Source organism: Pseudophryne corroboree, chromosome 4 (genome assembly GCF_028390025.1).
Source record: "Pseudophryne corroboree isolate aPseCor3 chromosome 4, aPseCor3.hap2, whole genome shotgun sequence".
Taxonomy (NCBI): Eukaryota; Metazoa; Chordata; class Amphibia; order Anura; family Myobatrachidae; genus Pseudophryne; species Pseudophryne corroboree.
In genome coordinates this window covers 316376351-316401914 of record NC_086447.1, presented here as the reverse complement: position 1 = coordinate 316401914, position 25564 = coordinate 316376351, and the positions used below count along the sequence as shown (strand labels likewise).

The following is a 25564-nucleotide window of genomic DNA, read 5'->3' as shown; positions in this document are numbered from 1 at the left end:
CCGTGAAAAAGCCTGAGCAGAAGGATTAGTACTTGGGAGAAACGCAGTCTTGGACGTCACCAAGTCAGTCACAATCTTGTTCAGATCCTCCCCAAATAGTATGTCTCCCTTGAAAGGAAGCACCTCCAAGGTCTTTTTAGAGTCCAGGTCCACTTTCCAGGACCTCAACCACAGAATCCGGCGAGCCAGTATTGACGTAGTAGATGCCTTGGCCGCCATGACCCCTGCATCAGAGGCCACCTCCTGAATATAGTGAGAGGCTGTGGTAATATACGACAGATATTGTCTGGCAGTGTCAAAAATCCTGAGGTAGCTCATCCTCAATTGCCTGAACCCATGCTTCAATTCCTTTTTGCTGCCCAAGAGGCCGTCATAGTGGGTCTATGTACAGCACCGGTAAGAGTGTAAATAGACTTCAGGCATCCCTCCACACGCTTATCTGTCCGTACCTTCAGTGAGGTGACAGTGGTGACAGGCAGAGTAGATGACACCACAAGACGAGCGACATGAGAGTCCACCAGCGGTGGAGTTTCCCACTTGTTACTCAACTCCGCAAGGATAGGATAACGAGCTAGCATCTTTTTAGACCGGGAAAATTTCTTTCCTGGAGATGCCCAGGATTCCTGACGTATGTCAATTAATAGGTTCAAATGTGGTAAAACTACTTTAATAACCTTCTGATGCTTAAACATCCGGTTTCTTAGAGGCTCAATGTCATCATCAATCTGGAGAATCAGCTTCATGGCCTCCACGAGGTCAGGATCATCAACCTGGGTTGTAGATTCCTCATCAGAAGCAACTGTATCAGTGTCTGATGGATCAGTATATTCCCCATCTTCATCGGAAGAATTATCCGAAATATTAGTGGATTGTGAGGAAGAAATGTCCCATTTAGATGAGTAGGACAAAAAGGTATGAGGAAACAGGAAGGGATAGGACATCTAGGTTTGTGACTAAATACAACACCAGTGCATATGAAAATAAGAATTTACTTACCGATAATTCTATTTCTCGTAGTCCGTAGTGGATGCTGGGGACTCCGTCGGGACCATGGGGTTTAGCGGCTCCGCAGGAGACAGGGCACAATAATAAAAGCTTTAGGATCAGGTGGTGTGCACTGGCTCCTCCCCCTATGACCCTCCTCCAAGCCTCAGTTCGGATACTGTGCCCGGACGAGCGTGCATAATAAGGAAGGATATTGAATCCCGGGTAAGACTCATACCAGCCACACCAATCACACCGTACAACCTGTGATCTGAACCCAATTAACAGTATGATAACAACGAAGGAGCCTCTGAAAAGATGGCTCACAACAAGAATAACCCGATTTTTGTAACAATAACTATGTACAAGTATTGCAGACAATCCGCACTTGGGATGGGCGCCCAGCATCCACTACGGACTACGAGAAATAGAATTATCGGTAAGTAAATTCTTATTTTCTCTAACGTCCTAAGTGGATGCTGGGGACTCCGTCAGGACCATGGGGATTATACCAAAGCTCCCAAACGGGCGGGAGAGTGCGGATGACTCTGCAGCACCGAATGAGAGAACTCCAGGTCCTCCTCAGTCAGGGTGTGCCCCTGACCAAGTAGCAGCTCGGCAAAGTTGTAAAGCCGAGACCCCTCGGGCAGCCGCCCAAGATGAGCCCACTTCCTTGTGGAATGGGCTTTTACTGATTTTGGCTGTGGCAAGCCTGCCACAGAATGTGCAAGCTGAATTGTACTACAAATCCAGCGAGCAATCGTCTGCTTAGAAGCAGGAACACCCATCTTGTTGGGTGCATACAGGCTAAACAGCGAGTCAGATTTTCTGACTCCAGTCGTCCTGGAAACATATATTTTCAGGGCCCTGACAACGTCAAGTAACTTGGAGTCCTCCAAGTCCCTAGTAGCCGCAGGTACCACAATAGGTTGGTTCATGTGAAAAACAGAAAACACCTTAAGGAGAAATTGAGGACGAGTCCTCAATTCTGCCCTGTCAGAATGAAAATTAAGTAAGGGCTTTTATATGATAAAGCCGCCCATTCTGACACACGCCTGGCTGAAGCCAGGGCTAATAGAATCTTCACCTTCCATGTGAAATATTTTAATTCCACAGTGGTGAGTGGATCAAACCAATGTGACTTTAGGAAACTCAAAACAACATTGAGATCCCAAGGTGCCACTGGGGGCACAAAAGGAGGCTGTATATGCAGTACCCCTTTTACAAACGTCTGAACTTCAGGCACTGAAGCCAGTTCTTTCTGGAAGAAATTCGACAGGGTCGAAATTTGAACCTTAATGGACCCTAATTTTAGGCCCATAGACAGTCCTGTTTTCAGGAAATGTAGGAAACGACCCAGTTGGAATTCCTCTGTAGGGACCTTCTTGGCCTCACACCACGCAACATATTTTCGCCAAATGCGATGAAAATGTTTTGCGGTTACATCCTTCCTGGCTTCGACCAGGGTAGGGATGACTTCATCTGGAATGCCCTTTCAGGATCCGGCGTTCAACTGCCATGCCGTCAAACGCAGCCGCGGTAAGTCTTGGAACAGACAAGGCCCCTGCTGGAGCAGGTCCTTTCTTAAAGGTAGAGGCCACGGTTCTTCCGTGAGCATCTCTTGAAGTCCCGGGTACCAAGTCCTTCTTGACCCATCCGGAACCACGAGTATCGTTCTTACTCATCTCCTTCTTATGATTCTCAGTACTTTTGGTATGAGATGCATAGGAGGGAACACATACCCTGACTGGTACACCCACAGTGTTACCAGAGCGTCCACCGCTATTGCCTGAGGGTCCCTTGACCTGGCGCAATATTTGTCTAGTTTTTTGTTCAGGCGGGACGCCATCATGTCCACCTTTGGTTTTTCCCAACGGTTTACAATCATGTGGAAGACTTCCCGCTGAAGTCCCCACTCTCCCGGGTGGAGGTTATGCCTGCTGAGGAAGTCCGCTTCCCAGTTTTCCACTCCCGGAATTAACACTGCTGAGAGTGTTATCACATGATTTTTCGCCCAGCGAAGAATCCTTGCAGTTTCTGCCATTTCCCTCCTGCTTCATGTGCCGCCCTGTCTGTTTACGTGGGCGACTGCCGTGATGTTGTCCCACTGGATCAATACCGGCTGACCTTGAAGCAGAGGTCTTTCTAAGCTTAGAGCCTTGTAAATTGCCCTTAGCTCCAGTATATTTATGTGGAGAGAAGTCTCCAGACTTGATCACACTCCCTGGAAATTTTTTCCTTGTGTGACTGCTCCCCAGCCACTCAGGCTGGCATCCGTGGTCACCAGGACCCAGTCCTGAATGTCGAATCTGCGGCCCTTTCATAGATGAGCACTCTGCAGCCACCGCAGAAGAAAACACCCTTGTCCTTGGAGACAGGGTTATCCGCTGATGCATCTGAAGATGCGATCCGGACCATTTTCCCAGCAGATTCCACTGAAAGGTTCTTGCGTGAAATCTACCGAATGGGATCGCTTTGTAAGAAACCACCATTTTTCACAGGACCCTTGTGCAATGATGCACTGATACTTTTCCTGGTTTTAGGAGGTTCCTGACTAGCTCGGATAACTCCCTGGCCTTCTTCTCCGGGAGAAAACATCCTTTTCTGGACTGTGTCCAGAATCATTCCTAGGAACATTAGACGTGTCGTCGGAAAAAGCTGCGATTTTGGAATATTTAGAATCCACTCGTGCTGTCGTAGAACTACTTGAGATAGTGCTACTCCGACCGCCAACTGTTCTCTGGACCTTGCCCTTATCAGGAAAGCGTCCATATTTCTTTTAGGAAGAATCATCATTTCGGCCATTACCATGGTAAAGACCCGGGGTGCCGTGGACAATCCAAACGGCAGCGTCTGAACTGATAGTGACAGTTCTGTACCACGAACCTGAGATACCCTTGGTGAGAAGGGCAAAATTTGGACATGTAGGTAAGCGTCCCTGATATCCAGTGACACCATATCGTCCTGGTTCGCTATCACTGCTCTGAGTGACTCCATCTTGATTTGAACCCTTGTATGTAATTGTTCAAATCTTTTAGATCTCACCGAGCCGTTTGGCTTCAGTACCACAATATAGTGGGGAATAATACCCCTTCCCTTGTTGTAGGAGGGGTACTTTGATTATCACCTGCTGGGAATACAGCCTGTGAATTTTTTTCCCAATACTGCCTCCCTGTCGGAGGGAGACGTTGGTAAAGCAGACTTCAGGAACTTGTGAGGGGAAGACGTCTCGAATTTCCAATGTACACCTGGGATACTACGTGTAGGATCCAGGAGTCCACTTGCGAGTGAGCCCACTGCGTGCTGAAACTCTTGAGATGACCCCCCACCGCACCTGAGTCCGCTTGTATGGCCCCAGCGTCATGCTGCGGACTTGGCAGAAGCTGTGGAGGACTTCTGTTCCTGGGAATGGGCTGCTTGCTGCAGTCTTCTTCCCTTTCCTCTAACCCTGGGCAGATATGACTGGCCTTTTGCCCGCCTGCCTTTATGGGTACGAAAGGACTGAGACTGAAAAGACTGTGTCCTTTTCTGCTGAGATGTGACTTGGGGTAACAAAAGTGGATTTTCCAGCTGTTGCCATGGCCACCAGGTCCGATGGACCGCCCCTTTATACGGCAATACTTCCATGTGCCGTCTGGAATCTGCATCACCTGACCACTGTCGTGTCTATAAACATCGTCTGGCAGATATGGACATCACATCTACTCTTGATGCCAGAATGCAAATATCCCTCTGCGCATCTCGCATATATAGAAATGCATCCTTAAAATGCTCTATAGTCAATAAAATATTGTTCCTGTCAAGGGTATCAATATTTTCAGTCAGGAAATCCGACTAAGCCCCCCCAGCGCTGCACATCCAGGCTGAGGCGATTGCTGGTCGTAGTATAACACCAGTATGTGTGTATATACTTTTTAGGATATTTTTCAGCTTCCTATCAGCTGGCTCTTTGAGGGCGGCCGTATCTGGAGACGGTAACGCCACTTGTTTTTATAAGCGTGTGAGCGCCTTATCCACCCTAAGGTGTGTTTCCCAACTCGCCCTCACTTCTGGCGGGAAAGGGTATACCTCCAATAATTTTCTATCGGAGGAAACCCACGTATCATCACACACTTTAATTTATCTGATTCAGGAAAAACTACAAGTAGATTATTCCCACCCTACATAATACCCTTATTTGTGGTACTTGTAGTATCAGAAATATGTAACACCTCCTTCATTGCCCTTAACATGTAACGTGTGGCCCTAAAGGAAAATACGTTTGTTTCTTCACCGTCGACACTGAAGTCAGTGTCTGTGTGTGTCGACCAACTGAGGTAAATGGGCGTTTTTACAAGCCCCTGACGGTGTCTGAGACGCCTGGACAGGTACTAATTTGTTTGCCGGCCGTCTCATGTCGTCAACCGACCTTGCATCGTGTTGACATTATCACGTAATTCCTAAATAAGCCATCCATTCCGGTGTCGACTCCCTAGAGAGTGACATCACCAATACAGGCAATTTGCTCCGCCTCCTCACCAACATCGTCCTCCTACATGTCGACACACACGTACCGACACACAGCACACACACAGGGAATGCTCTGATAGAGGACAGGACCCCACTAGCCCTTTGGGGAGACAGAGGGAGAGTTTGCCAGCACACACCAAAAACGCTATAATTATACAGGGACAACCCCTTATACAAGTGTTTTCCCTTATAGCATTTTCACATATGTAATCATATCGCCAAATAAGTGCCCCCCCTCTCTGTTTTAACCCTGTTTCTGTAGTGCAGTGCAGGGGAGAGCCTGGGAGCCTTCCTCACAGCAGAGCTGAGCAGGAAAATGGCGCCGTGTGCTGAGGAGAATAGGCCCCGCCCCCTAAAACGGCGGGCTCTTCTCCCGGAGTTTGTGAGATCTGGCAGGGGTTAAATACATCCATATAGCCTCAAGGGCTATATGTGATGTATTTTAGCCATAAAAAAGGTATAATACATTGCTGCCCAGGGCGCCCCCCCCCAGCGCCCTGCACCCTCAGTGACCGCTGGTATGAAGTGTGCTGACAATGGCGCACAGCTGCAGTGCTGTGCGCTACCTTATGAAGACTGAAAGTCTTCTGCCGCCTGTTTCTGGACCTCTGGACCTCTTCAACTTCGGCATCTGCAAGGGGGGTCGGCGGCACGGCTCCGGGACGAACCCCAGGGTGAGACCTGTGTTCAGACTCCCTCTGGAGCTAATGGTGTCCAGTAGCCTAAGAAGCAAATCCATCCTGCACGCAGGTGAGTTTACTTCTCTCCCCTAAGTCCCTCGTAGCAGTGAGCCTGTTGCCAGCAGGACTCACTGAAAATAAAAAACCTAACTTAAACTTTTATTCTAAGCAGCTCAGGAGAGCCACCTAGATTGCACCCTTCTCGGCCGGGCACAAAAATCTAACTGAGGCTTGGAGGAGGGTCATAGGGGGAGGAGCCAGTGCACACCACCTGATCCTAAAGCTTTTATTATTGTGCCCTGTCTCCTGCGGAGCCGCTAAACCCCATGGTCCTGACGGAGTCCCCAGCATCCACTTAGGACGTTAGAGAAATAAAGAAAATTATTAAACGAAATTTTGCCATTCTTAGGTTAGATGAAACACTGAACTCCAATGTAAAACTGAATGAACAAGTTATCTTTAGAAAATCTGATACAGGTTGAGTATCCCCTATCCAAAATGCTTGGGACCAGAAGTATTTTGGATATCGGATTTTTCCGTATTTTGGAATAATTGCATACCATAATGAGATATCATGGTGATGGGACCCAAGTCTAAGCACAGAATGCATTTATGTTTCATATACACCTTATACACACAGCCTGAAGGTCATTTTAGCCAATATTTTTTATAACTTTGTGCATTAAACGAAGTGTGTATACATCCACACAATTCATGTATGTTTCATATACACCGTATACACACAGCCTGAAGGTCATTTAATACACAAAGTTATTAAAAATATTATATTAAACAAAGTTTGTGTACATTGAGCCATCAAAAAACAAAGGTTTCACTATCTCACTCTCACTCAAAAACTTCCGTATTTCGGAATATTCCGTATTTCGGAATATTTGGATATGGGATACTCAACCTGTAATTTGAAAACATTGGCCCCTAGTTTTTTTGATCGGACACGAAATAGAAATAAAAGTAAAAATAAAAATAAAGATTTGGTGCAAGAGGGTGGGAAAAATGGCGCCCATGTGGTTACCACCAATACCTCTAGGCTTTCATAGATGTGGGCGGACATGATGTGTTACGTGTGCTCATACCACTAAAAAGACCACACACATTATCTCTGCGGTATCTGGAGAGGTGTGTAGGATAAAAAGTTTCCTTAATTGCAAATCCACATTTATAATCTGTGCGCTGGAGTGCGGATGCGGACTGCAATATGTGGGGCGAACTATTAGAACGCTCCACATAAGATTTATGGAACATAAAAGGAGTATAGAAAAGGAGGCAGGAAATACTCACCTATCTAGACATATTTCAAATTGTGAAAAAGGTAAATGTAGAAATTTTAATATCACTGCTATAGAACAAGTAGCGGAAACAAATAGGGGAGGGGACAGATATAGACGTCTATGTAAAAGAGAGGCGTTCTGGATATTTAGATTAAAGACCCTGGTGCCGTATGGATTGAATGATTCAGTGGAATTGAATAATATATAGGGAGGGGGGGGGGGGGGGAATGGATTAAAAAATAATAATTCTGATCTGCAATAATGGAGAGAATAGCCCCTGTGATATGATAAGTGGAGATATGGATTACCACCATTATTATTACTATCATCATGATTTTTTAGTGAGAGTTGGAGGATGTATAGAATGTTTTGTTATAGTATGAATTGAGAGATTTTTTTTATAGGTATTGTGATTTTACTACGGCGCAGTATGTTTCAGAGGTGCACAAGGGAGAATAATAAGAATTTACTTACCGATAATTCTATTTCTCGGAGTCCGTAGTGGATGCTGGGGTTCCTGAAAGGACCATGGGGAATAGCGGCTCCGCAGGAGACAGGGCACAAAAAGTAAAGCTTTTCCAGATCAGGTGGTGTGCACTGGCTCCTCCCCCTATGACCCTCCTCCAGACTCCAGTTAGGTACTGTGCCCGGACGAGCGTACACAATAAGGGAGGATTTTGAATCCCGGGTAAGACTCATACCAGCCACACCAATCACACCGTACAACTTGTGATCTAAACCCAGTTAACAGTATGATAACAGAAGAGCCTCTGAAAGATGGCTCCCTAAACAATAACCCGAATTAGTTAACAATAACTATGTACAAGTATTGCAGATAATCCGCACTTGGGATGGGCGCCCAGCATCCACTACGGACTCCGAGAAATAGAATTATCGGTAAGTAAATTCTTATTTTCTCTATCGTCCTAGTGGATGCTGGGGTTCCTGAAAGGACCATGGGGATTATACCAAAGCTCCCAAACGGGCGGGAGAGTGCGGATGACTCTGCAGCACCGAATGAGAGAACTCCAGGTCCTCCTTTGCCAGGGTATCAAATTTGTAGAATTTTACAAACGTGTTCTCCCCTGACCACGTAGCTGCTCGGCAGAGTTGTAATGCCGAGACCCCTCGGGCAGCCGCCCAAGATGAGCCCACCTTCCTTGTGGAATGGGCCTTAACAGATTTAGGCTGTGGCAGGCCTGCCACAGAATGTGCAAGTTGAATTGTGTTACAAATCCAACGAGCAATCGACTGCTTAGAAGCAGGCGCACCCAACTTGTTGGGTGCATACAGTATAAACAGCGAGTCAGATTTTCTGACTCCAGCCGTCCTTGAAATGTATATTTTTAAAGCTCTGACAACGTCCAACAACTTGGAGTCCTCCAAGTCGCTTGTAGCCGCAGGCACTACAATAGGCTGGTTCAGGTGAAACGCTGATACCACCTTAGGGAGAAAATGCGGACGCGTCCGCAGCTCTGCCCTATCCGAATGGAAAATTAAATAAGGGCTTTTATAAGATAAAGCCGCCAGTTCAGATACTCTCCTGGCGGACGCCAGGGCCAGTAACATAGTCACTTTCCATGTGAGATATTTCAAATCCACATTTTTTAGTGGTTCAAACCAATGGGATTTGAGGAAATCTAAAACTACATTTAGATCCCACGGTGCCACCGGAGGCACCACAGGAGGCTGTATATGCAGTACTCCTTTGACAAAAGTCTGGACCTCAGGAACTGAGGCCAATTCTTTTTGGAAGAATATTGACAGGGCCGAAATTTGAACCTTAATAGATCCCAATTTGAGACCCATAGACAATCCTGATTGCAGGAAATGTAGGAAACGACCCAGTTGAAATTCCTCCGTCGGAGCACTCCGATCCTCGCACCACGCAACATATTTCCGCCAAATGCGGTGATAATGCTTCGCGGTGACTTCCTTTCTTGCCTTAATCAAGGTAGGAATGACTTCTTCTGGAATGCCTTTTCCTTTTAGGATCTGGCGTTCAACCGCCATGCCGTCAAACGCAGCCGCGGTAAGTCTTGGAATAGACACGGTCCCTGCTGAAGCAGGTCCTGTCTTAGAGGTAGAGGCCACGGATCGTCCGTGACCATCTCTTGAAGTTCCGGGTACCAAGACCTTCTTGGCCAATCCGGAGCCACTAGTATCGTTCTTACTCCGCTTTGCCGTATGATTCTCAATACCTTTGGTATGAGAGGCAGAGGAAGAAACACATACACCGACTGGTACACCCAAGGTGTTACCAGCGCGTCCACAGCTATTGCCTGCGGATCTCTTGACCTGGCGCAATACCTGTCCAGTTTTTTGTTGAGGCGAGACGCCATCATGTCCACCATTGGTCTTTCCCAACGGTTTATTAGCATGTGGAAAACTTCTGGATGAAGTCCCCACTCTCCCGGGTGAAGATCGTGTCTGCTGAGGAAGTCTGCTTCCCAGTTGTCCACTCCCGGGATGAACACTGCTGACAGTGCTATCACGTGATTCTCCGCCCAGCGAAGGATCCTGGCAGCTTCTGCCATTGCACTCCTGCTTCTTGTGCCGCCCTGTCTGTTTACATGGGCGACTGCCGTGATGTTGTCCGACTGGATCAACACCGGTCTTCCTTGAAGCAGAGGTTCCGCCTGGCTTAGAGCATTGTAGATTGCTCTTAGTTCCAGAATGTTTATGTGAAGAGACTTTTCCAGGCTCGACCACACTCCCTGGAAGTTTCTTCCTTGTGTGACTGCTCCCCAGCCTCTCAGGCTGGCGTCCGTGGTCACCAGGATCCAATCCTGTATGCCGAATCTGCGGCCCTCCAATAGATGAGCCCTCTGCAACCACCACAGAAGAGATACCCTTGTCCTTGGAGACAGGGTTATCCGCAGGTGCATCTGAAGATGCGTGCATTGATGTACAGACACCTTTCCTGGTTTTAGGAGATTCCTGACCAGGTCGGATAACTCCTTGGCTTTTTCCTCGGGAAGAAAAACCTTTTTCTGAACCGTGTCCAGAATCATCCCTAGGAACAGCAGACGAGTTGTCGGCATTAATTTGGATTTTGGAATATTCAGAATCCATCCGTGCTGCTTTAGCACCTCTTGAGATATTGCTAATCCCATCTCTAGCTGTTCTCTGGACCTTGCCCTTATTAGGAGATCGTCCAAGTATGGGATAATTAAAACGCCTTTTCTTCGAAGAAGAATCATCATCTCGGCCATTACCTTTGTAAAGACCCGAGGTGCCGTGGACAAACCAAACGGCAGCGTCTGAAACTGATAGTGACAGTTTTGTACAACGAACCTGAGGTACCCCTGGTGTGAGGGGTAAATTGGAACGTGGAGATACGCATCCTTGATGTCCAAGGATACCATAAAGTCCCCCTCTTCCAGGTTCGCTATCACTGCTCTGAGTGACTCCATCTTGAACTTTAACTTCTTTATGTACAGGTTCAAGGACTTCAGATTTAGAATAGGCCTTACCGAGCCATCCGGCTTCGGTACCACAAATAGAGTGGAATAAAACCCCTTCCCTTGTTGTAGAAGAGGTACCTTGACTATCACCTGCTGAGAGTACAGCTTGTGAATGGCTTCCAAAACCGTCTCCCTTTCGGAAGGGGACGTTGGTAAAGCAGACTTCAGGAAACGGCGAGGTGGATCTGTCTCTAATTCCAACCTGTACCCCTGAGATATTATCTGCAGGATCCAGGGATCTACCTGCGAGTGAGCCCACTGCGCGCTGTAATTTTTGAGACGACCTCCCACCGTCCCCGAGTCCGCTTGAGAAGCCCCAGCGTCATGCTGAGGCTTTTGTAGAAGCCGGGGAGGGCTTCTGTTCCTGGGAAGGAGCTGCCTGTTGCTGTTTCTTCCCTCGACCTCTGCCTCGTGGCAGATATGAATAGCCCTTTGCTCTCTTATTTTTAAAGGAACGAAAGGGCTGCGGTTGAAAAGTCGGTGCCTTTTTCTGTTGGGGAGTGACTTGAGGTAGAAAGGTGGATTTCCCGGCTGTAGCCGTGGCCACCAAATCTGATAGACCGACTCCAAATAACTCCTCCCCTTTATACGGCAAAACTTCCATATGCCGTTTTGAATCCGCATCGCCTGTCCACTGTCGCGTCCATAAAGCTCTTCTGGCCGAAATGGACATAGCACTTACCCGTGATGCCAGTGTGCAGATATCCCTCTGTGCATCACGCATATAAAGAAATGCATCCTTTATTTGTTCTAACGACAGTAAAATATTGTCCCTGTCCAGGGTATCAATATTTTCAATCAGGGACTCTGACCAAACTACCCCAGCACTGCACATCCAGGCAGTCGCTATAGCTGGTCGTAGTATAACACCTGCATGTGTGTATATACTTTTTTGGATATTTTCCATCCTCCTATCTGATGGATCTTTAAGTGCGGCCGTCTCAGGAGAAGGTAACGCCACTTGTTTTGATAAGCGTGTTAGCGCCTTGTCCACCCTAGGAGGTGTTTCCCAGCGCTCCCTAACCTCTGGCGGGAAAGGGTATAATGCCAATAATTTCTTTGAAATTATCAGCTTTTTATCAGGGGCAACCCACGCTTCATCACACACGTCATTTAATTCTTCTGATTCAGGAAAAACTATAGGTAGTTTTTTCACACCCCACATAATACCCTGTTTAGTGGTACCTGTAGTATCAGCTAAATGTAACGCCTCCTTCATTGCCAAAATCATATAACGTGTGGCCCTACTGGAAAATACGGTTGATTCTTCACCACTGGAATCAGTGCCTGTGTCTGGGTCTGTGTCGACCGACTGAGGCAAAGGGCGTTTTACAGCCCCTGACGGTGTTTGAGGCGCCTGGACAGGCACTAATTGATTGTCCGGCCGCCTCATGTCGTCAAACGACTGCTTTAGCGTGTTGACACTATCCCGTAATTCCATAAATAAAGGCATCCATTCTGGTGTCGACCCCCTAGGAGGTGACATCCCCATATTTGGCAATTGCTCCGCCTCCACACCAATATCGTCCTCATACATGTCGACACACACGTACCGACACACAGCAGACACACAGGGAATGCTCTAAACGAAGACAGGACCCACTAGCCCTTTGGGGAGACAGAGGGAGAGTCTGCCAGCACACACCAAAAAGCGCTATATATGACAGGGATAGCCTTATAATAAGTGCTCCCTTATAGCTGCTTTATATATATCAAGATATTGCCATTAAATTTGCCCCCCCTCTCTGTTTTACCCTGTTTCTGTAGTGCAGTGCAGGGGAGAGACCTGGGAGCCGTCCTGACCAGCGGAGCTGTGAGAGGAAATGGCGCCGTGTGCTGAGGAGATAGGCCCCGCCCCTTTTCCGGCGGGCTCGTCTCCCGCTATTTTGTGAATACAGGCAGGGGTTAAATATCTCCATATAGCCTCTGGGGGCTATATGTGAGGTATTTTTAGCCTTTATATAGGTTTACATTTGCCTCCCAGGGCGCCCCCCCCCAGCGCCCTGCACCCTCAGTGACTGCGTGTGAAGTGTGCTGAGAGGAAAATGGCGCACAGCTGCAGTGCTGTGCGCTACCTTTAGAAGACTGCAGGAGTCTTCAGCCGCCGATTCTGGACCTCTTCTTACTTCAGCATCTGCAAGGGGGCCGGCGGCGCGGCTCCGGTGACCATCCAGGCTGTACCTGTGATCGTCCCTCTGGAGCTGATGTCCAGTAGCCAAGAAGCCAATCCATCCTGCACGCAGGTGAGTTCACTTCTTCTCCCCTCTGTCCCTCGTTGCAGTGATCCTGTTGCCAGCAGGAATCACTGTAAAATAAAAAACCTAAGCTAAACTTTCTCTAAGCAGCTCTTTATGAGAGCCACCTAGAATTGCACCCTTCTCGGCCGGGCACAAAAATCTAACTGGAGTCTGGAGGAGGGTCATAGGGGGAGGAGCCAGTGCACACCACCTGATCTGGAAAAGCTTTACTTTTTGTGCCCTGTCTCCTGCGGAGCCGCTATTCCCCATGGTCCTTTCAGGAACCCCAGCATCCACTAGGACGATAGAGAAAATTAATTATTTATATATGATAATGAGGTGCACATCTATATATATGCTGCGCTGTGTATTGGTCTAAGATATTTATATATATGAAATGAAAATGAGGCTTGAATATATATAGCAAGATGGCCACGGGTATCCGGAAGGAGGCTTGAATATATGAGAAATGGAAATGAGGCTGGAATATAAACGGCAAAATGGTTGCTGGATGAGGCTTGTACATATATGTATTGGAAACGAGGCTTGATTGTAAGCGGCAAGATGGCCGCCGGAGGAGATAAAAGGACGTGATCCAAACTGAGGCTTGGAACGCACGATAAAGTGCGCATGGCGGCGCGGGAGATCGGAATCACAACGGTATATAAGGAGATTTAGTAAAGCAGGGTCATTTGAGCTGAGGAAGCCACTGAAGGAGTATCAAGGCGGATAAACGCGTATTCAAGTGACTGTGTCAAGGGACTTTTACCTCCAGAACGCTGTATTACGGGGTCAATACTACTGGTACACAGTGTAAACTGCAAAATGAGCAATCACCAGCGGAGGGAGCCTGAGCACTGTGAGTAGAAGCACTGGACCATTGATGCCTCATTTGCTTAAGAAGGACCGTAACAGCAAAGAATCCAACTTCTGGAGGTGACAATATAAAGAGTCTGTATGGTAACACCTGTGAAGGTAATCTAATGTGTGCACACATAAATTAAAAGGGATCCAAGTAAATTTGGGACAATCTGAAGATTATCTTATTCATAAATTGAATCAGCTTTGGATCACAGAAATTATGTCCAATATGAGAGAGAATATAAAGTAAAAATACCTTGCACTTTACTTGGACATATTGATGTAATGTGGACATTACCCAGCTGAATCGTTTTTAATATAAGCCTGAGATCCGGATACTAGCAAGCCTTTTAGGATTTTAGATCCAATATTAATGTGGAAGTAAATTGTATTGTTTTTATTTTGGATGCTGCAGCATTCACTGTGTATGATTAAATTCTTTTTATTTGTGTATGTATAGAGGAAGACTCCCATTTGAATAAAAAGATTGAATATAAAATCAGTTGTGAAAGTGAATAATATAGAAATTGGGGTGGAAGCAGCGCTATTGGTATACTTCTGGGATTATATCCCGGTGGGTGTGTATATATCTTTGGTACCATTTAGATGACCCCTTGGACCTAGGGGGAGTAGGGAGGACTTGTCTAATCAAAGTCTGATTTCATTGCTGTAACTGGGTAGACAAATATCCGCCCATGGCGAATTGACTACAGGAACAATATGTGGCCGTAATGGCATAGGAGGTCCCACAGGAGGCGTTCGACGCGTTACAAGCGTAGTCAGCATATTTGAGAAAGCTGCCCAAGCGGGTCCTGATTGGTCACTGGTGCCTCAGGTGGACGGGGAGATCTAGGACACCCAGTGTCTGAACCAGCAGCTAACGCTTCCCCCACTGCTGAATACGTGACGACAGCACTGCATGATGCAGGAGCATCCGCGGATGTCCCGCCCTGTGTAGCAGACATCATATGGGATGTAGCCTTACAGCGTAACAGTACAATATAGCCAGACAAACACAAAACCAGCAATAATCCCCTGTGTTTTGTGACAGTAAATACAGAGCACAAAGAGGATTTAAGTGGTGTGGGGTGACTGAAAAACACAGTGAGAAATACAAACAGTATACCCTGTGTAGCACTATATATTATATGAGACCCTGATGCACCTAGTTTCCCAGGGTAGAGAATAAAGTGATAGCAAAAGAATGGAAACCACACAGCAGCTATAGGCACACTCAGTCACAGGTACAATGCAGGAATTATTACATATAAACAATAAAACTGCACTGGACTAGTAAATTACATATAAGTATGTATGTATACAGATATAACAATACACAAACACTGGATGTATATCACAGAATACTTGTACTAAATATTCAGATAGCAGCACACTTGTTCTTAACAAACACTGTCTAAAATTACATGTAGAATACTTAAGTGTCTGTAAATGCACAGCGCTGATGATACAGGCGGATTTACAGAGGAGACAGTGCCCAGCAGTCCCGGAGATCAGCCCAGCTATGTAATGGCGCCAAAATCTCTGTCAGGGAGTGAGGGAAAGTGAAATGCAGCTCCAGGGCGTGAACACCAGCAGTAGATGGCGCCCGGAGCTGGGGGAGGGGCTACAGGTCAGCGCCTTATCCCCTTTGCTGGACTTCACCACCGGGTACTGTGGAGCCTTTTATAAACAGATTTAGTAAGTCCTACCTGTGCTCCTTGCCCTAGTGGATATAGTGGGGTCCCTGTGCGACAGTGTCCACGCCAGCGGCGCAGTCCGTCTCCTGGGACTGCGATCGGATCGCGATTTACTTGCGGGTCCCACCTGGGGGACCCTCTTACCTCCTCCCTTGAGTGTAGCCACGCAATTGTGGAGAGTGACAGCGGTGGTGTGCCTGAAAACCGGTGTGTCTCCGCTGCAAGTACCTGGCCGCGGGAGTATGCAACGCCACTGAGAGAGGTGATGGGGCCGCAGCACAGCATGTCAAAGACATAGAAATTGCTGCGGCCCTTCAAGTCTTCTAAAAAGCTCTTTTCCCCACCTGTTAGTGACCTGCACTGTGCAGGCACCAACTTACAAACTGAGCTCCAGTGCCTGGAGGCAGGGCTATAGAGGAGGCGATGAAGTGCATCCTGGGAACAGTCAAGGCTTTAGCCTGTTGGTGCCTCGGATCAAGATTCAACTCTACACGCCGATGTTATTCCCTGTGGAATACCAGTGTACCCCGCTGCAGAAACAACAGTAAATGTATACTGACTCATATACGGCCCTTCAAGTCTTCGAAGACTCGCTCCCACTCACGACTGCAGGACTTTCATCGGGCTGCACCCACTCTGTGGAATGCCCTACCACGCACAATAATACTCTCCAAACCTTCAAGCGTTCCCTGAAAACTCACCTCTTTAGGCAAGAGTATCAAATTCCAGAACCGCCCACATAATTTTTATAAACCTTCCAATCAAATTGCATCCACTCTGTACAGTCCACACATATCCTCACATGTCTTCTCATTCTATGCAATAGATAAGCATATGTACACAAGGAAAGGTGCTATTTCCCTATAGATTGTAAGCTTGCGAGCAGGGCCTTCCTACCTCTATGACTGTAATCACCCAGTTTGTTATTATTTCAAATTGTAAAGCGCAACGGAATTTGCTGCGCTATATAAGAAACTGTTAATAAATAAAATAAATATGCAATAGGCATTTATCTAACTATTTGTACTCAAAAAAGTAGACACTTAGTGCTGTATTACCCGCTTCCAGGACCAATCAATACATTAGCGAATGCAGAGTGGATACAGACGCTACTAGTGTACACTGCCGCTCCATGAACCTATAGTGAACACAGACACTCAGTGACCACAGACGCACCAGTCACACAGCCGCCTATGCTGCGACTGGGTCCCCTTCGTGTACAGCGTCTGAGATGGAAGCGGGAAACAGTTCATGGCAGGAGACTCGGAGGAAACTGGTCATGAACTGGGGGGAGGGGCAACCAGGAGAGCGTCTGACTCCTCACTGCTGACATCAACCCTATGGATCGCGGCCTACTATTCCTGGAGCCTCTGGATCCCTAAGGCCTAGCGCTGGTGCATCCAAGGTGGAAGCCGCGTCAGCGACTGGTTGGTAGTCTCCTCTCAAAACAGTGCAGCTGTGTCCGTATTCACCTTCTAAGCTGAACCTTACCTTCTCCCCGTGCTCCGGCCACAGCCTGGTAACGTCTGCTGGACCTGATAGTATATCAGACACAGATGCCTGCCAAAACAGTACTGTACTCGTGGGTAAGCGTTGTCACGACCCGGCAGAGTTGTTGGAGCGACTATTTTTAAGGTACGTATAAGACACTTTTTAGAAAGATCACCCAAGAAAAAAAAAAAAAAAAAAAGACTATAAAAATAAAATAAGAAAGCTTAGGGCTGCTAAAAACCAGCAGCCTTCTGACCATGGTCAGGCTCCTACTGAACCAAACAAAAAAATGATTTGCCTGAGCCAGGAGGCGGGGATATATGGACAGGTCCGTTGCATGCTGGGAGGTCGAAAAGCTTTGACCGATTGGTGCATATCCGCCGTCACTTCATCATATCCCAATGTTATCCTGTGGATAACATGTGGACCCTGCCAGAGAAACTAATACATTTAATACCAAGATAGTTTACGGTGGGCTGGTCCCTTAAAGTTGAGTCAGCGTAAATTTACAGTTTATCATTAGTAGACTGCAGCCAACCAGAAATCATTTTCTTTTTTATCATCATATATAAATGAAAAAGGAAAAAATTAAAAAATAAATAAAAAACAGGTTCAGCCGTATTCCATTAGTGTAAACATGTAAATATAATTAATACCCATTTCAAACTTAGGGGCATATTCATTATGAAAAAATTGTGCAATGAGAATTTTTAGTTTTAAATTCTCATTGCATTCCCTCACAATTTTTCCATTATTCACTATGGCCCATCTCAAAATGATCACTGCTGAAAAACTGGACTTTTTGCAAAGTCAGTTTTTCAGGATGTGATAATTTTCCCCTCTGGCTGCACAGCTGCAGAAAGGGGGACGGACCCCCCCCACCACCTTATGTCCGGGTCTGTCCGGCAACAGAGGTCCTCTACCCCCTCCCACTGTCAGCCATCTCGGGATAGTGAAACAGTTTCACTTTCAGACTCCAAAATAAAGCATTTTCTGAGTTTGATGAATGTCCCAATTTCTACATCCCCATTCTACAGTATGGGGAGTGTAGAAATTGTGACAAATTAAGGATAATGAATATGCCCTTTAAACCTCTGCTTTAACCCGTCTCAGACACAGTACACCGAGCACGGGTTGAAGCCAGGGCTTTCTGTACTTACCCCCTTCACACATGCGATGACCCAGGTTATTCCTGGGTCGTCACCCTTCACACTAGACCGGGGTCTCCCATCAGTCAGTGAACACTTGGAGAGGATATCATCTCCAAACGCTACTGTGTACGCCAATCAGCATCTTTTCGGTGTGACCCAGGTTATGCCATTCACACTACAGGTGGCCTCGGGTTTGACCTGGGTCGTTTCTGTTCACACATAGCCAAGTCCTGTGTCAGTGCGCATTTACCAGAAAAAAACCTGGGTATTTAGGCTGTGTGCGAAAGGAGTATAAGAGGAAGGAAAGAGAGCAGCGAATCACTTACACCCTACTTGTATTCATGTACTGATATATCACACACTGAGTTAGGCAAAGGTAATAGATATTATTTTAAGATTGAAAATGAATAAATACTCACAGGGCACCTCTTGCTACCAAAGCTTCAACATTTTTATGATCGATTTCCAAAGCTTTGTTGTATTCATTCATGGCATCTACATGACGACCTAGCTTGAAGTAATCAACACCTGTTTTGACACTGAGAGTGAAGGAAAAGGACGGTTAAAGTGTTCATACTTAGCAGATCAGTTTACAAAAAAAAATATAAGAAATGTACCATTTTAAAGCCCATGATGAGGACTGTTTTTTTCTTAAGGTGGGAGCATAATCTTGATCAGAAAATTTTTCCCTGCAAATAGAAAAAATTTTCAATTTATTTGAAGAACTGCAAAATGTTAATAATATTACAATCGCCTGTTAGGATACATTATACATTATATTAATACAGTTGCTAAACAATTTTGGCGCAAGAGTCTTAGGGATATATTCAATTGAAGTCTGATCCATTCAGACATTCAGTTGTCGGAATGGATCCGACCTGGGCTATTCAATGCATTCTCAATTCGACTTTAAAATAAAATTAAATTGAGATGCGGGAGCTGAGATGGGGGAGAGCCGTGGGCAGACGGGGGAGAACAGTGCTACATATAGCCGCTGCTGTAGAGCTGTTCTCCCCCGTCTCTTCTTCTCCCCGTCCCCGCATCACAGCAGCGTCCACTCTGCTCCAGCAAGCGAGGTCTCGCTTGCTGGAGCCGGGTGGACGCTGCTGTGATAAACCCTCCGGCGATGCTCTCCCAGTCTGCCCCCACATCTCACTTCGACTTTTTTTTAAACTCGAAATGAGATGGTCGAAAAGGGGGCCAAAACCTGTCTGTTTTGGCCCTGTTTTCGACACAAGCACGCTGATAAGCAGCTATTCCGCTGATCCACATGCTTTTCGACAAGTTGAATTCCTAAAAAAGTCGGAAACTGACGTCTTTTCGACAGACGGCAGCTTTCGACTTCAACTGAATATACCCCTTAATGACGTCACTGTTTACATCCAATCTTTTCAGTGATCTTCATTTACCACTCATTCAGGAAATATACGTTATGGTAAGAACTTACCGTTGATAACGGTATTTCTCCTAGGTCCACAGGATAACAATGGGATATGATGGAGACAGCGGATTTGCACCAATCGGTCAAAGCTTTTCCGGCCTCCCAGCATGCAACGGGCCTGTCCATATATCCCCACTTCGTTGCTCAGGCAAATCAGTTGTATTCCAAAGCTCAAGGCAGGAGCATAATAGATAGCCCTAATCAGGTGATAAGAACACACATGCACACCCTTCCGTACAAGAAGGAAGAGGTTAGTGAGTAAAAGGATCCTCAAATCAGGTGTGTCAGGGTGGGATCCCTGTGGACTTAGGAGAAATACCGTTATCAACGGTAAGTTCTTACCATAACGTATATTTCTCCGGCAGGGTCCACAGGTTATTTAACAATGGGATTTCCCAAAGCAATTTAGTGGTGGGGACTGACTGGACAGGAGAATCCTTCGCCCGAATTCAGCGTCATGAGAGAAAAAGGTATCCAAGGCATAATGTTTAATGATTGTGTTAATGGAAGACCCTGTGGCTGCCTTACATAACTGTTCTGCTGAAGCACCACTTTGTGCTGCCCATGATGGACCTACCTTACAAGTAGAGTGAGCAGAGACATTAGCCGGAACAGGGAGATCAGCCTGAGAATATGCTCATCAGAATATGCTTATCAGCAGGCCATCCTCTCTTGTGAAATCCATAGAGAATGAAGAGAGAATCTGTCTTCCTGATGGCAATGGTACGATCCACGTAGATCCTTAATGCACGGACTACGTCCAGCGATGCATCTCCCGCAGAAAGGCCCGGTAGCTGGAAAGCCGGTACTACAATTTCTTCATTAAGGTGGAATTTAGATACCACCTTCGGAAGATACCCAGATCTAGTTCTGAGAACTGCTTTATCTGCATGAGGAATCAGAAATGGGGAATGACATGATAATGCCCCTAAATCTGATACTCTTCTAGCTGACGCCATAGCCAGTAGAAAGAGAACTTTAGCTGTCAACCATTTAAGATCCACTTTATTAAGTGGTTCAAACAGGGCAACCTGAAGGGCTTTCAGGACTAGACTTAAGTCCCAAGGCACTGTAGGAGGAACAAAAGGAGGTTGAATGCACAGCATTCCCTGGAAAAAAGTACACATCCTGTAAATTGGCAATTTTCTTTCAGAACTATGCAGTCAATGCAGACACTTGCACTCTCAAGGAAGCCACCTTCAAACCTTTATCCATTCCTGCCTGAAGGAATGCTAAGACCCTGGAAACTCTGAAAGACTTAGAGTCCATTTTCCGTTCACTGCACCAATGAATATAGGTTTGTCATATTCGGTGATAAATGCGAGCTGAGGAAGGTTTCCTTGCTCTGAGCATAGTTTGAATTACCTGTTGAGAATCCTCTTAACTTCAGGATAAAGGTTTCAAGAGCCACGCCGTCAAAGACAATCGATCCAGATGTCTGTGATAATAAGGACCCTGCATCAGTAGATCTGGACGTTGAGGGAGCAGAAGTGGACCATCAATCGACATCCTCTGCAGATCTGTGTACCAATGCCTTCTGGGCCAAGCCGGAGCTACTAGTATCACAGCATCCTTTCCTTGCTTTATCTTTCTCACCACCCTGGGAAATAGGGTGATTGGAGAAAACACATAAGCCAGATGAAAGTTCCATCTCACCAACAGGGCATCCACAAAGATCGCTCTGGGATCCTTTGTTCTTGACCCGTATGTGAGCACTTTGTTGTTCAGCCGTGATGCCATGAGATCTCTCTCTGGCAACCCCCACTTGTCTACTAGAGTCTGGAAGACCTCTGGGTGTAGAGCCCATTCGCTTGCCTGAATGGCGTGTCGACTGAGAAAGTCCGCATCCCAGTTTCGGACTCCCGAAACGAACACTGCAGACAAGGGTGGATGATGAAGTTCTGTCCACTTTAGTATGTGACTTACCTCCATCGCTTTTCGGCTGCGTCGCATTGTCCGAGCGGATCTGGACTGGTTTTCCCCGAAAAATGTCCTTTGCCTGAATCAGTGCCATGAATATGGCCCGAAGTAGCAATATATTTATTGGCAGGCAACCTTCTTCCTTGGTCCATTGCCCCTGAAAACACAACCTTCCTGACACTGCTCCCCAGCCCTGGAGACTGGCATCTGTCATCAGAATTAACCAATGCGATATCCTAAAGGGTCTCCCCTTGGTCCAGATGGGATGTTTGTAGCCACCAGGCTAATGACCTTCTTACTTCTATCGTACAAACCATAGTATGTGTATTTATCGTCTGATGCAACCCATTCCATTTGGCAAAAATCAGACACTGCAGAGGCCTTGAGTGGAATTGTGCATACTCCACCATGTTGAATGTTCACACCATCAAACCCATCACGCGCATTGCTGCGTGAATGGATACCTTTTGACTATGTAACAAGTTCTGAATCCTTGACTGAAACTTGGATATCTTGTTCAGAGGTTAAATTACTCTCTGAAGACTTGAATCCAGTACAGCCCCCAAGTGAGTCATCCGTTGTGACGGAACCAGAGACGATTCTGCCCACTTTAAGAGCCACCCCTGGTTCTGCAGACACGTTATTGTCTGTTGCAGATGACATAAGAACAATTCCTGCGTCTGTGCCAGGATTAAAAGATCGTAGCGGTATGGAAATATTCTTATCACCTGCTCGCGTAGATAAGCTGCCATTACCACCATAATCTTGGTAAATACTCTGGGAGCTGTGGCTAACCCAAAAGGTAGGGCCTGGAACTGAAAATGCTGTTGGAGGATAGCGAACCTGAGATAGAACGGATGGGACAGTGCTACAGGAACCTGTATGTAAGCATCCTATATATCCAGGGATACCATATAATCCCCTGGCTCCATGGCCAAAATGATGGAATCTCTCATCTCCATGTGTATTTGTTCAATACTTTGAGATTGAGAACGGGCCGTAATGACCCATTCGCTTCTGAAATAAAAACAGGTTGGAGTAAAAACCCTGTCCTCGTTGTGCAGGAGGAACTGGAATGACTACTCCTGAGTGAAGCAATTTCTGCACTGCCTCTAACAAAGCCCTGGCCATCATCTCTACCAGGGACGGGCTGGTATAAAAAAACAAAACACACCTTTGGGGAGGGTGCTTCTTGAAGGCAAAAGCATAACCTAGAGATACCGCTTCCTGCACCCAGGAATCTGTTGCAGACTGCTGCCAGATCTGTGCAAACTGAAGTCGGTCCCCCAGGTGGAGGCCTGCACTATCAGGCTGATGGCTTATCAGTTTTTCCAAACGGTTCTCTGGTAGCCCAATGCTTTTTAGTCTTACCAGACTTCTTGTATTGGTGTTGCTTGCCATCACTTTTTCCTTTAGCTTTTCCTGGAGACCAAAAAGCCAGAACTTTAGGTTTGAAATTGTATGTGGAAGGAAACTTGACCTTCTTGGAGTCTGCTTTTGACTCCAGAATATCTGTCAATTCTCTACCGGAAAGAATATCTCCAGAAAAGGGCAAAGATTCCAAAACCTTCTTAGATTCTGAATCAGCTTTCCACGTACGTAGCCAAACTGCTCTGCGAGCAGCTATTGTTGAAGCCGATGCCATGGAGGCAATAGTACCCATATCCAATGCTGCTTCTTCAAAGAACATTGCAGCCTGTTTTATATGAGCTATATGGGATTTTTGCTCTCTAGAAGCTACTGAAAAATGCCCCTCCAATGCATCAGCCCAGGCAGTCACTGCCTTTGCCATCCAAGCTGAAGCCATGGCTGGCCTTATGACTGCCCCAGAAAGGAAAAAAAAAATAAGATTTTACTCACCGGTAAATCTATTTCTCGTAGTCCGTAGTGGATGCTGGGAACTCCGTAAGGACCATGGGGAATAGCGGCTCCGCAGGAGACTGGGCACAACTAAAGAAAGCTTTAGGTCACCTGGTGTGCACTGGCTCCTCCCACTATGACCCTCCTCCAAGCCTCAGTTAGGACACTGTGTCCGGACGAGCTGACATAATAAGGAAGGATTTTGAATCCCGGGTAAGACTCATACCAGCCACACCAATCACACCGTATAACTCGTGATACTATACCCAGTTAACAGTATGAATATAACAGCCTCTCAACAGATGGCTCAATAACCCTTTAGTTAGGCAATAACTATATACAAGTATTGCAGACAATCCGCACTTGGGATGGGCGCCCAGCATCCACTACGGACTACGAGAAATAGATTTACCGGTGAGTAAAATCTTATTTTCTCTGACGTCCTAGTGGATGCTGGGAACTCCGTAAGGACCATGGGGATTATACCAAAGCTCCCAAACGGGCGGGAGAGTGCGGATGACTCTGCAGCACCGAATGAGAGAACTCCAGGTCCTCCTCAGCCAGGGTATCAATTTTGTAGAATTTTGCAAACGTGTTTGCCCCTGACCAAGTTGCAGCTCGGCAAAGTTGGAAAGCCGAGACCCCTCGGGCAGCTGCCCAAGATGAGCCCACCTTCCTTGTGGAATGGGCTTTTACAGATTTTGGCTGCGGTAGTCCAGCCGCAGAATGCGCCAGCTGAATTGTGCTACAAATCCAGCTTAGAAGCAGGAGCACCCAGTTTGTTGGGTGCATACAGGATAAACAGCGAGTCAGTTCTCCTGACTCTAGCCGTCCTGGAAACATAATTTTTCAAGGCCCTGACTACGTCCAGTAACTTGGAATCCTCCAAGTCCCTAGTAGCCGCAGGCACTACAATAGGTTGGTTCAAGTGAAAAGCTGATACCACTTTAGGGAGAAACTGGGGACGAGTCCTCAATTCTGCCCTATCCATATGGAAAATCAGATAAGGACTTTTATATGACAAAGCCGCCAATTCTGATACACGCCTGGCCGAAGCCAAGGCCAATAACATGACCACTTTCCGCGTGAGATATTTTAGATCCACGGTATTTAGTGGCTCACACCAATGTGATTTTAAGAAACTCAACACCACGTTGAGAACCCAAGGTGCCACTAGAGGCACAACCGGGGGCTGAATATGCAGCACTCCTTTTACAATGTCTGAACTTCAGGTACTGAAGCTAGTTCTTTCTGGAAGAAAATCGACAGAGCCGAGATCTGTATCTTAATGGAGCCTAATTTTAGGCCCATAGACACTCCTGCTTGTAGGAAATGCAGAAATCGACCTAGTTGAAATTCCTGTTGGGGCCTTTTTTGGCCTCACACCAAGCAACATATTTCCGCCATATGCGGTGATAATGTTTTGCAGTTACATCTTTCCTGGCTTGAATCAGCGTAGGAATGACTTCCTCCGGAATGCCCTTTTCCTTTAGGATCCGGCGTTCAACCGCCATGCCGTCAAAACGTAGCCGCGGTAAGTCTTGGAACAGACAGGGCCCCTGCTGCCGCAGGTCCTGTCTGAGCGGCAGAGGCCATGGGTCCTCTGATATAATTTCTTGAAGTTCTGGGTACCAAGCTCTTCTTGGCCAATCCGGAACCACGAGTATCGTTCTTACTCCTCGCCTTCCTATTATTCTCAGTACCTTTTGTATGAGAGGCAGAGGGGGGAACACATAACCGACCGGTACACCCACGGTGTTAGCAGAGCGTCCACAGCTATCGCCTGAGGGTCCCTTGACCTGGCGCAATATCTTTTATAGCTTTTTGTTGAGGCGGGACGCCATCATGTCCACCTGTGGCCTTTCCCAATGGTGTACAATCCTTTGGAAGACTTCTGGATGAAATCCCCACTCTCCCGGGTGGAGGTCGTGTCTGCTGAGAAGATCTGCTTCCCAGTCGTCCACTCCGGGAATGAAC

General features: G+C 46.7%; 1 protein-coding gene across 2 annotated transcripts in view; it reads right to left on the bottom strand.

Annotated features, from left to right (window-relative positions):
* TTC14 (tetratricopeptide repeat domain 14) overlaps window positions 1-25564 on the bottom strand; it is a 140678-nt gene that overhangs the window by 53590 nt on the left and 61524 nt on the right. For both annotated transcript variants that reach the window (XM_063916325.1, XM_063916324.1), the window contains exons 7-8: window positions 18984-19055; window positions 18786-18905 (exon numbers count right to left, since the gene is read on the bottom strand). In XM_063916325.1, the coding sequence (XP_063772395.1) occupies window positions 18786-18905; window positions 18984-19055 (192 nt within the window). The remainder of the gene's footprint in view (window positions 1-18785; window positions 18906-18983; window positions 19056-25564) is intronic.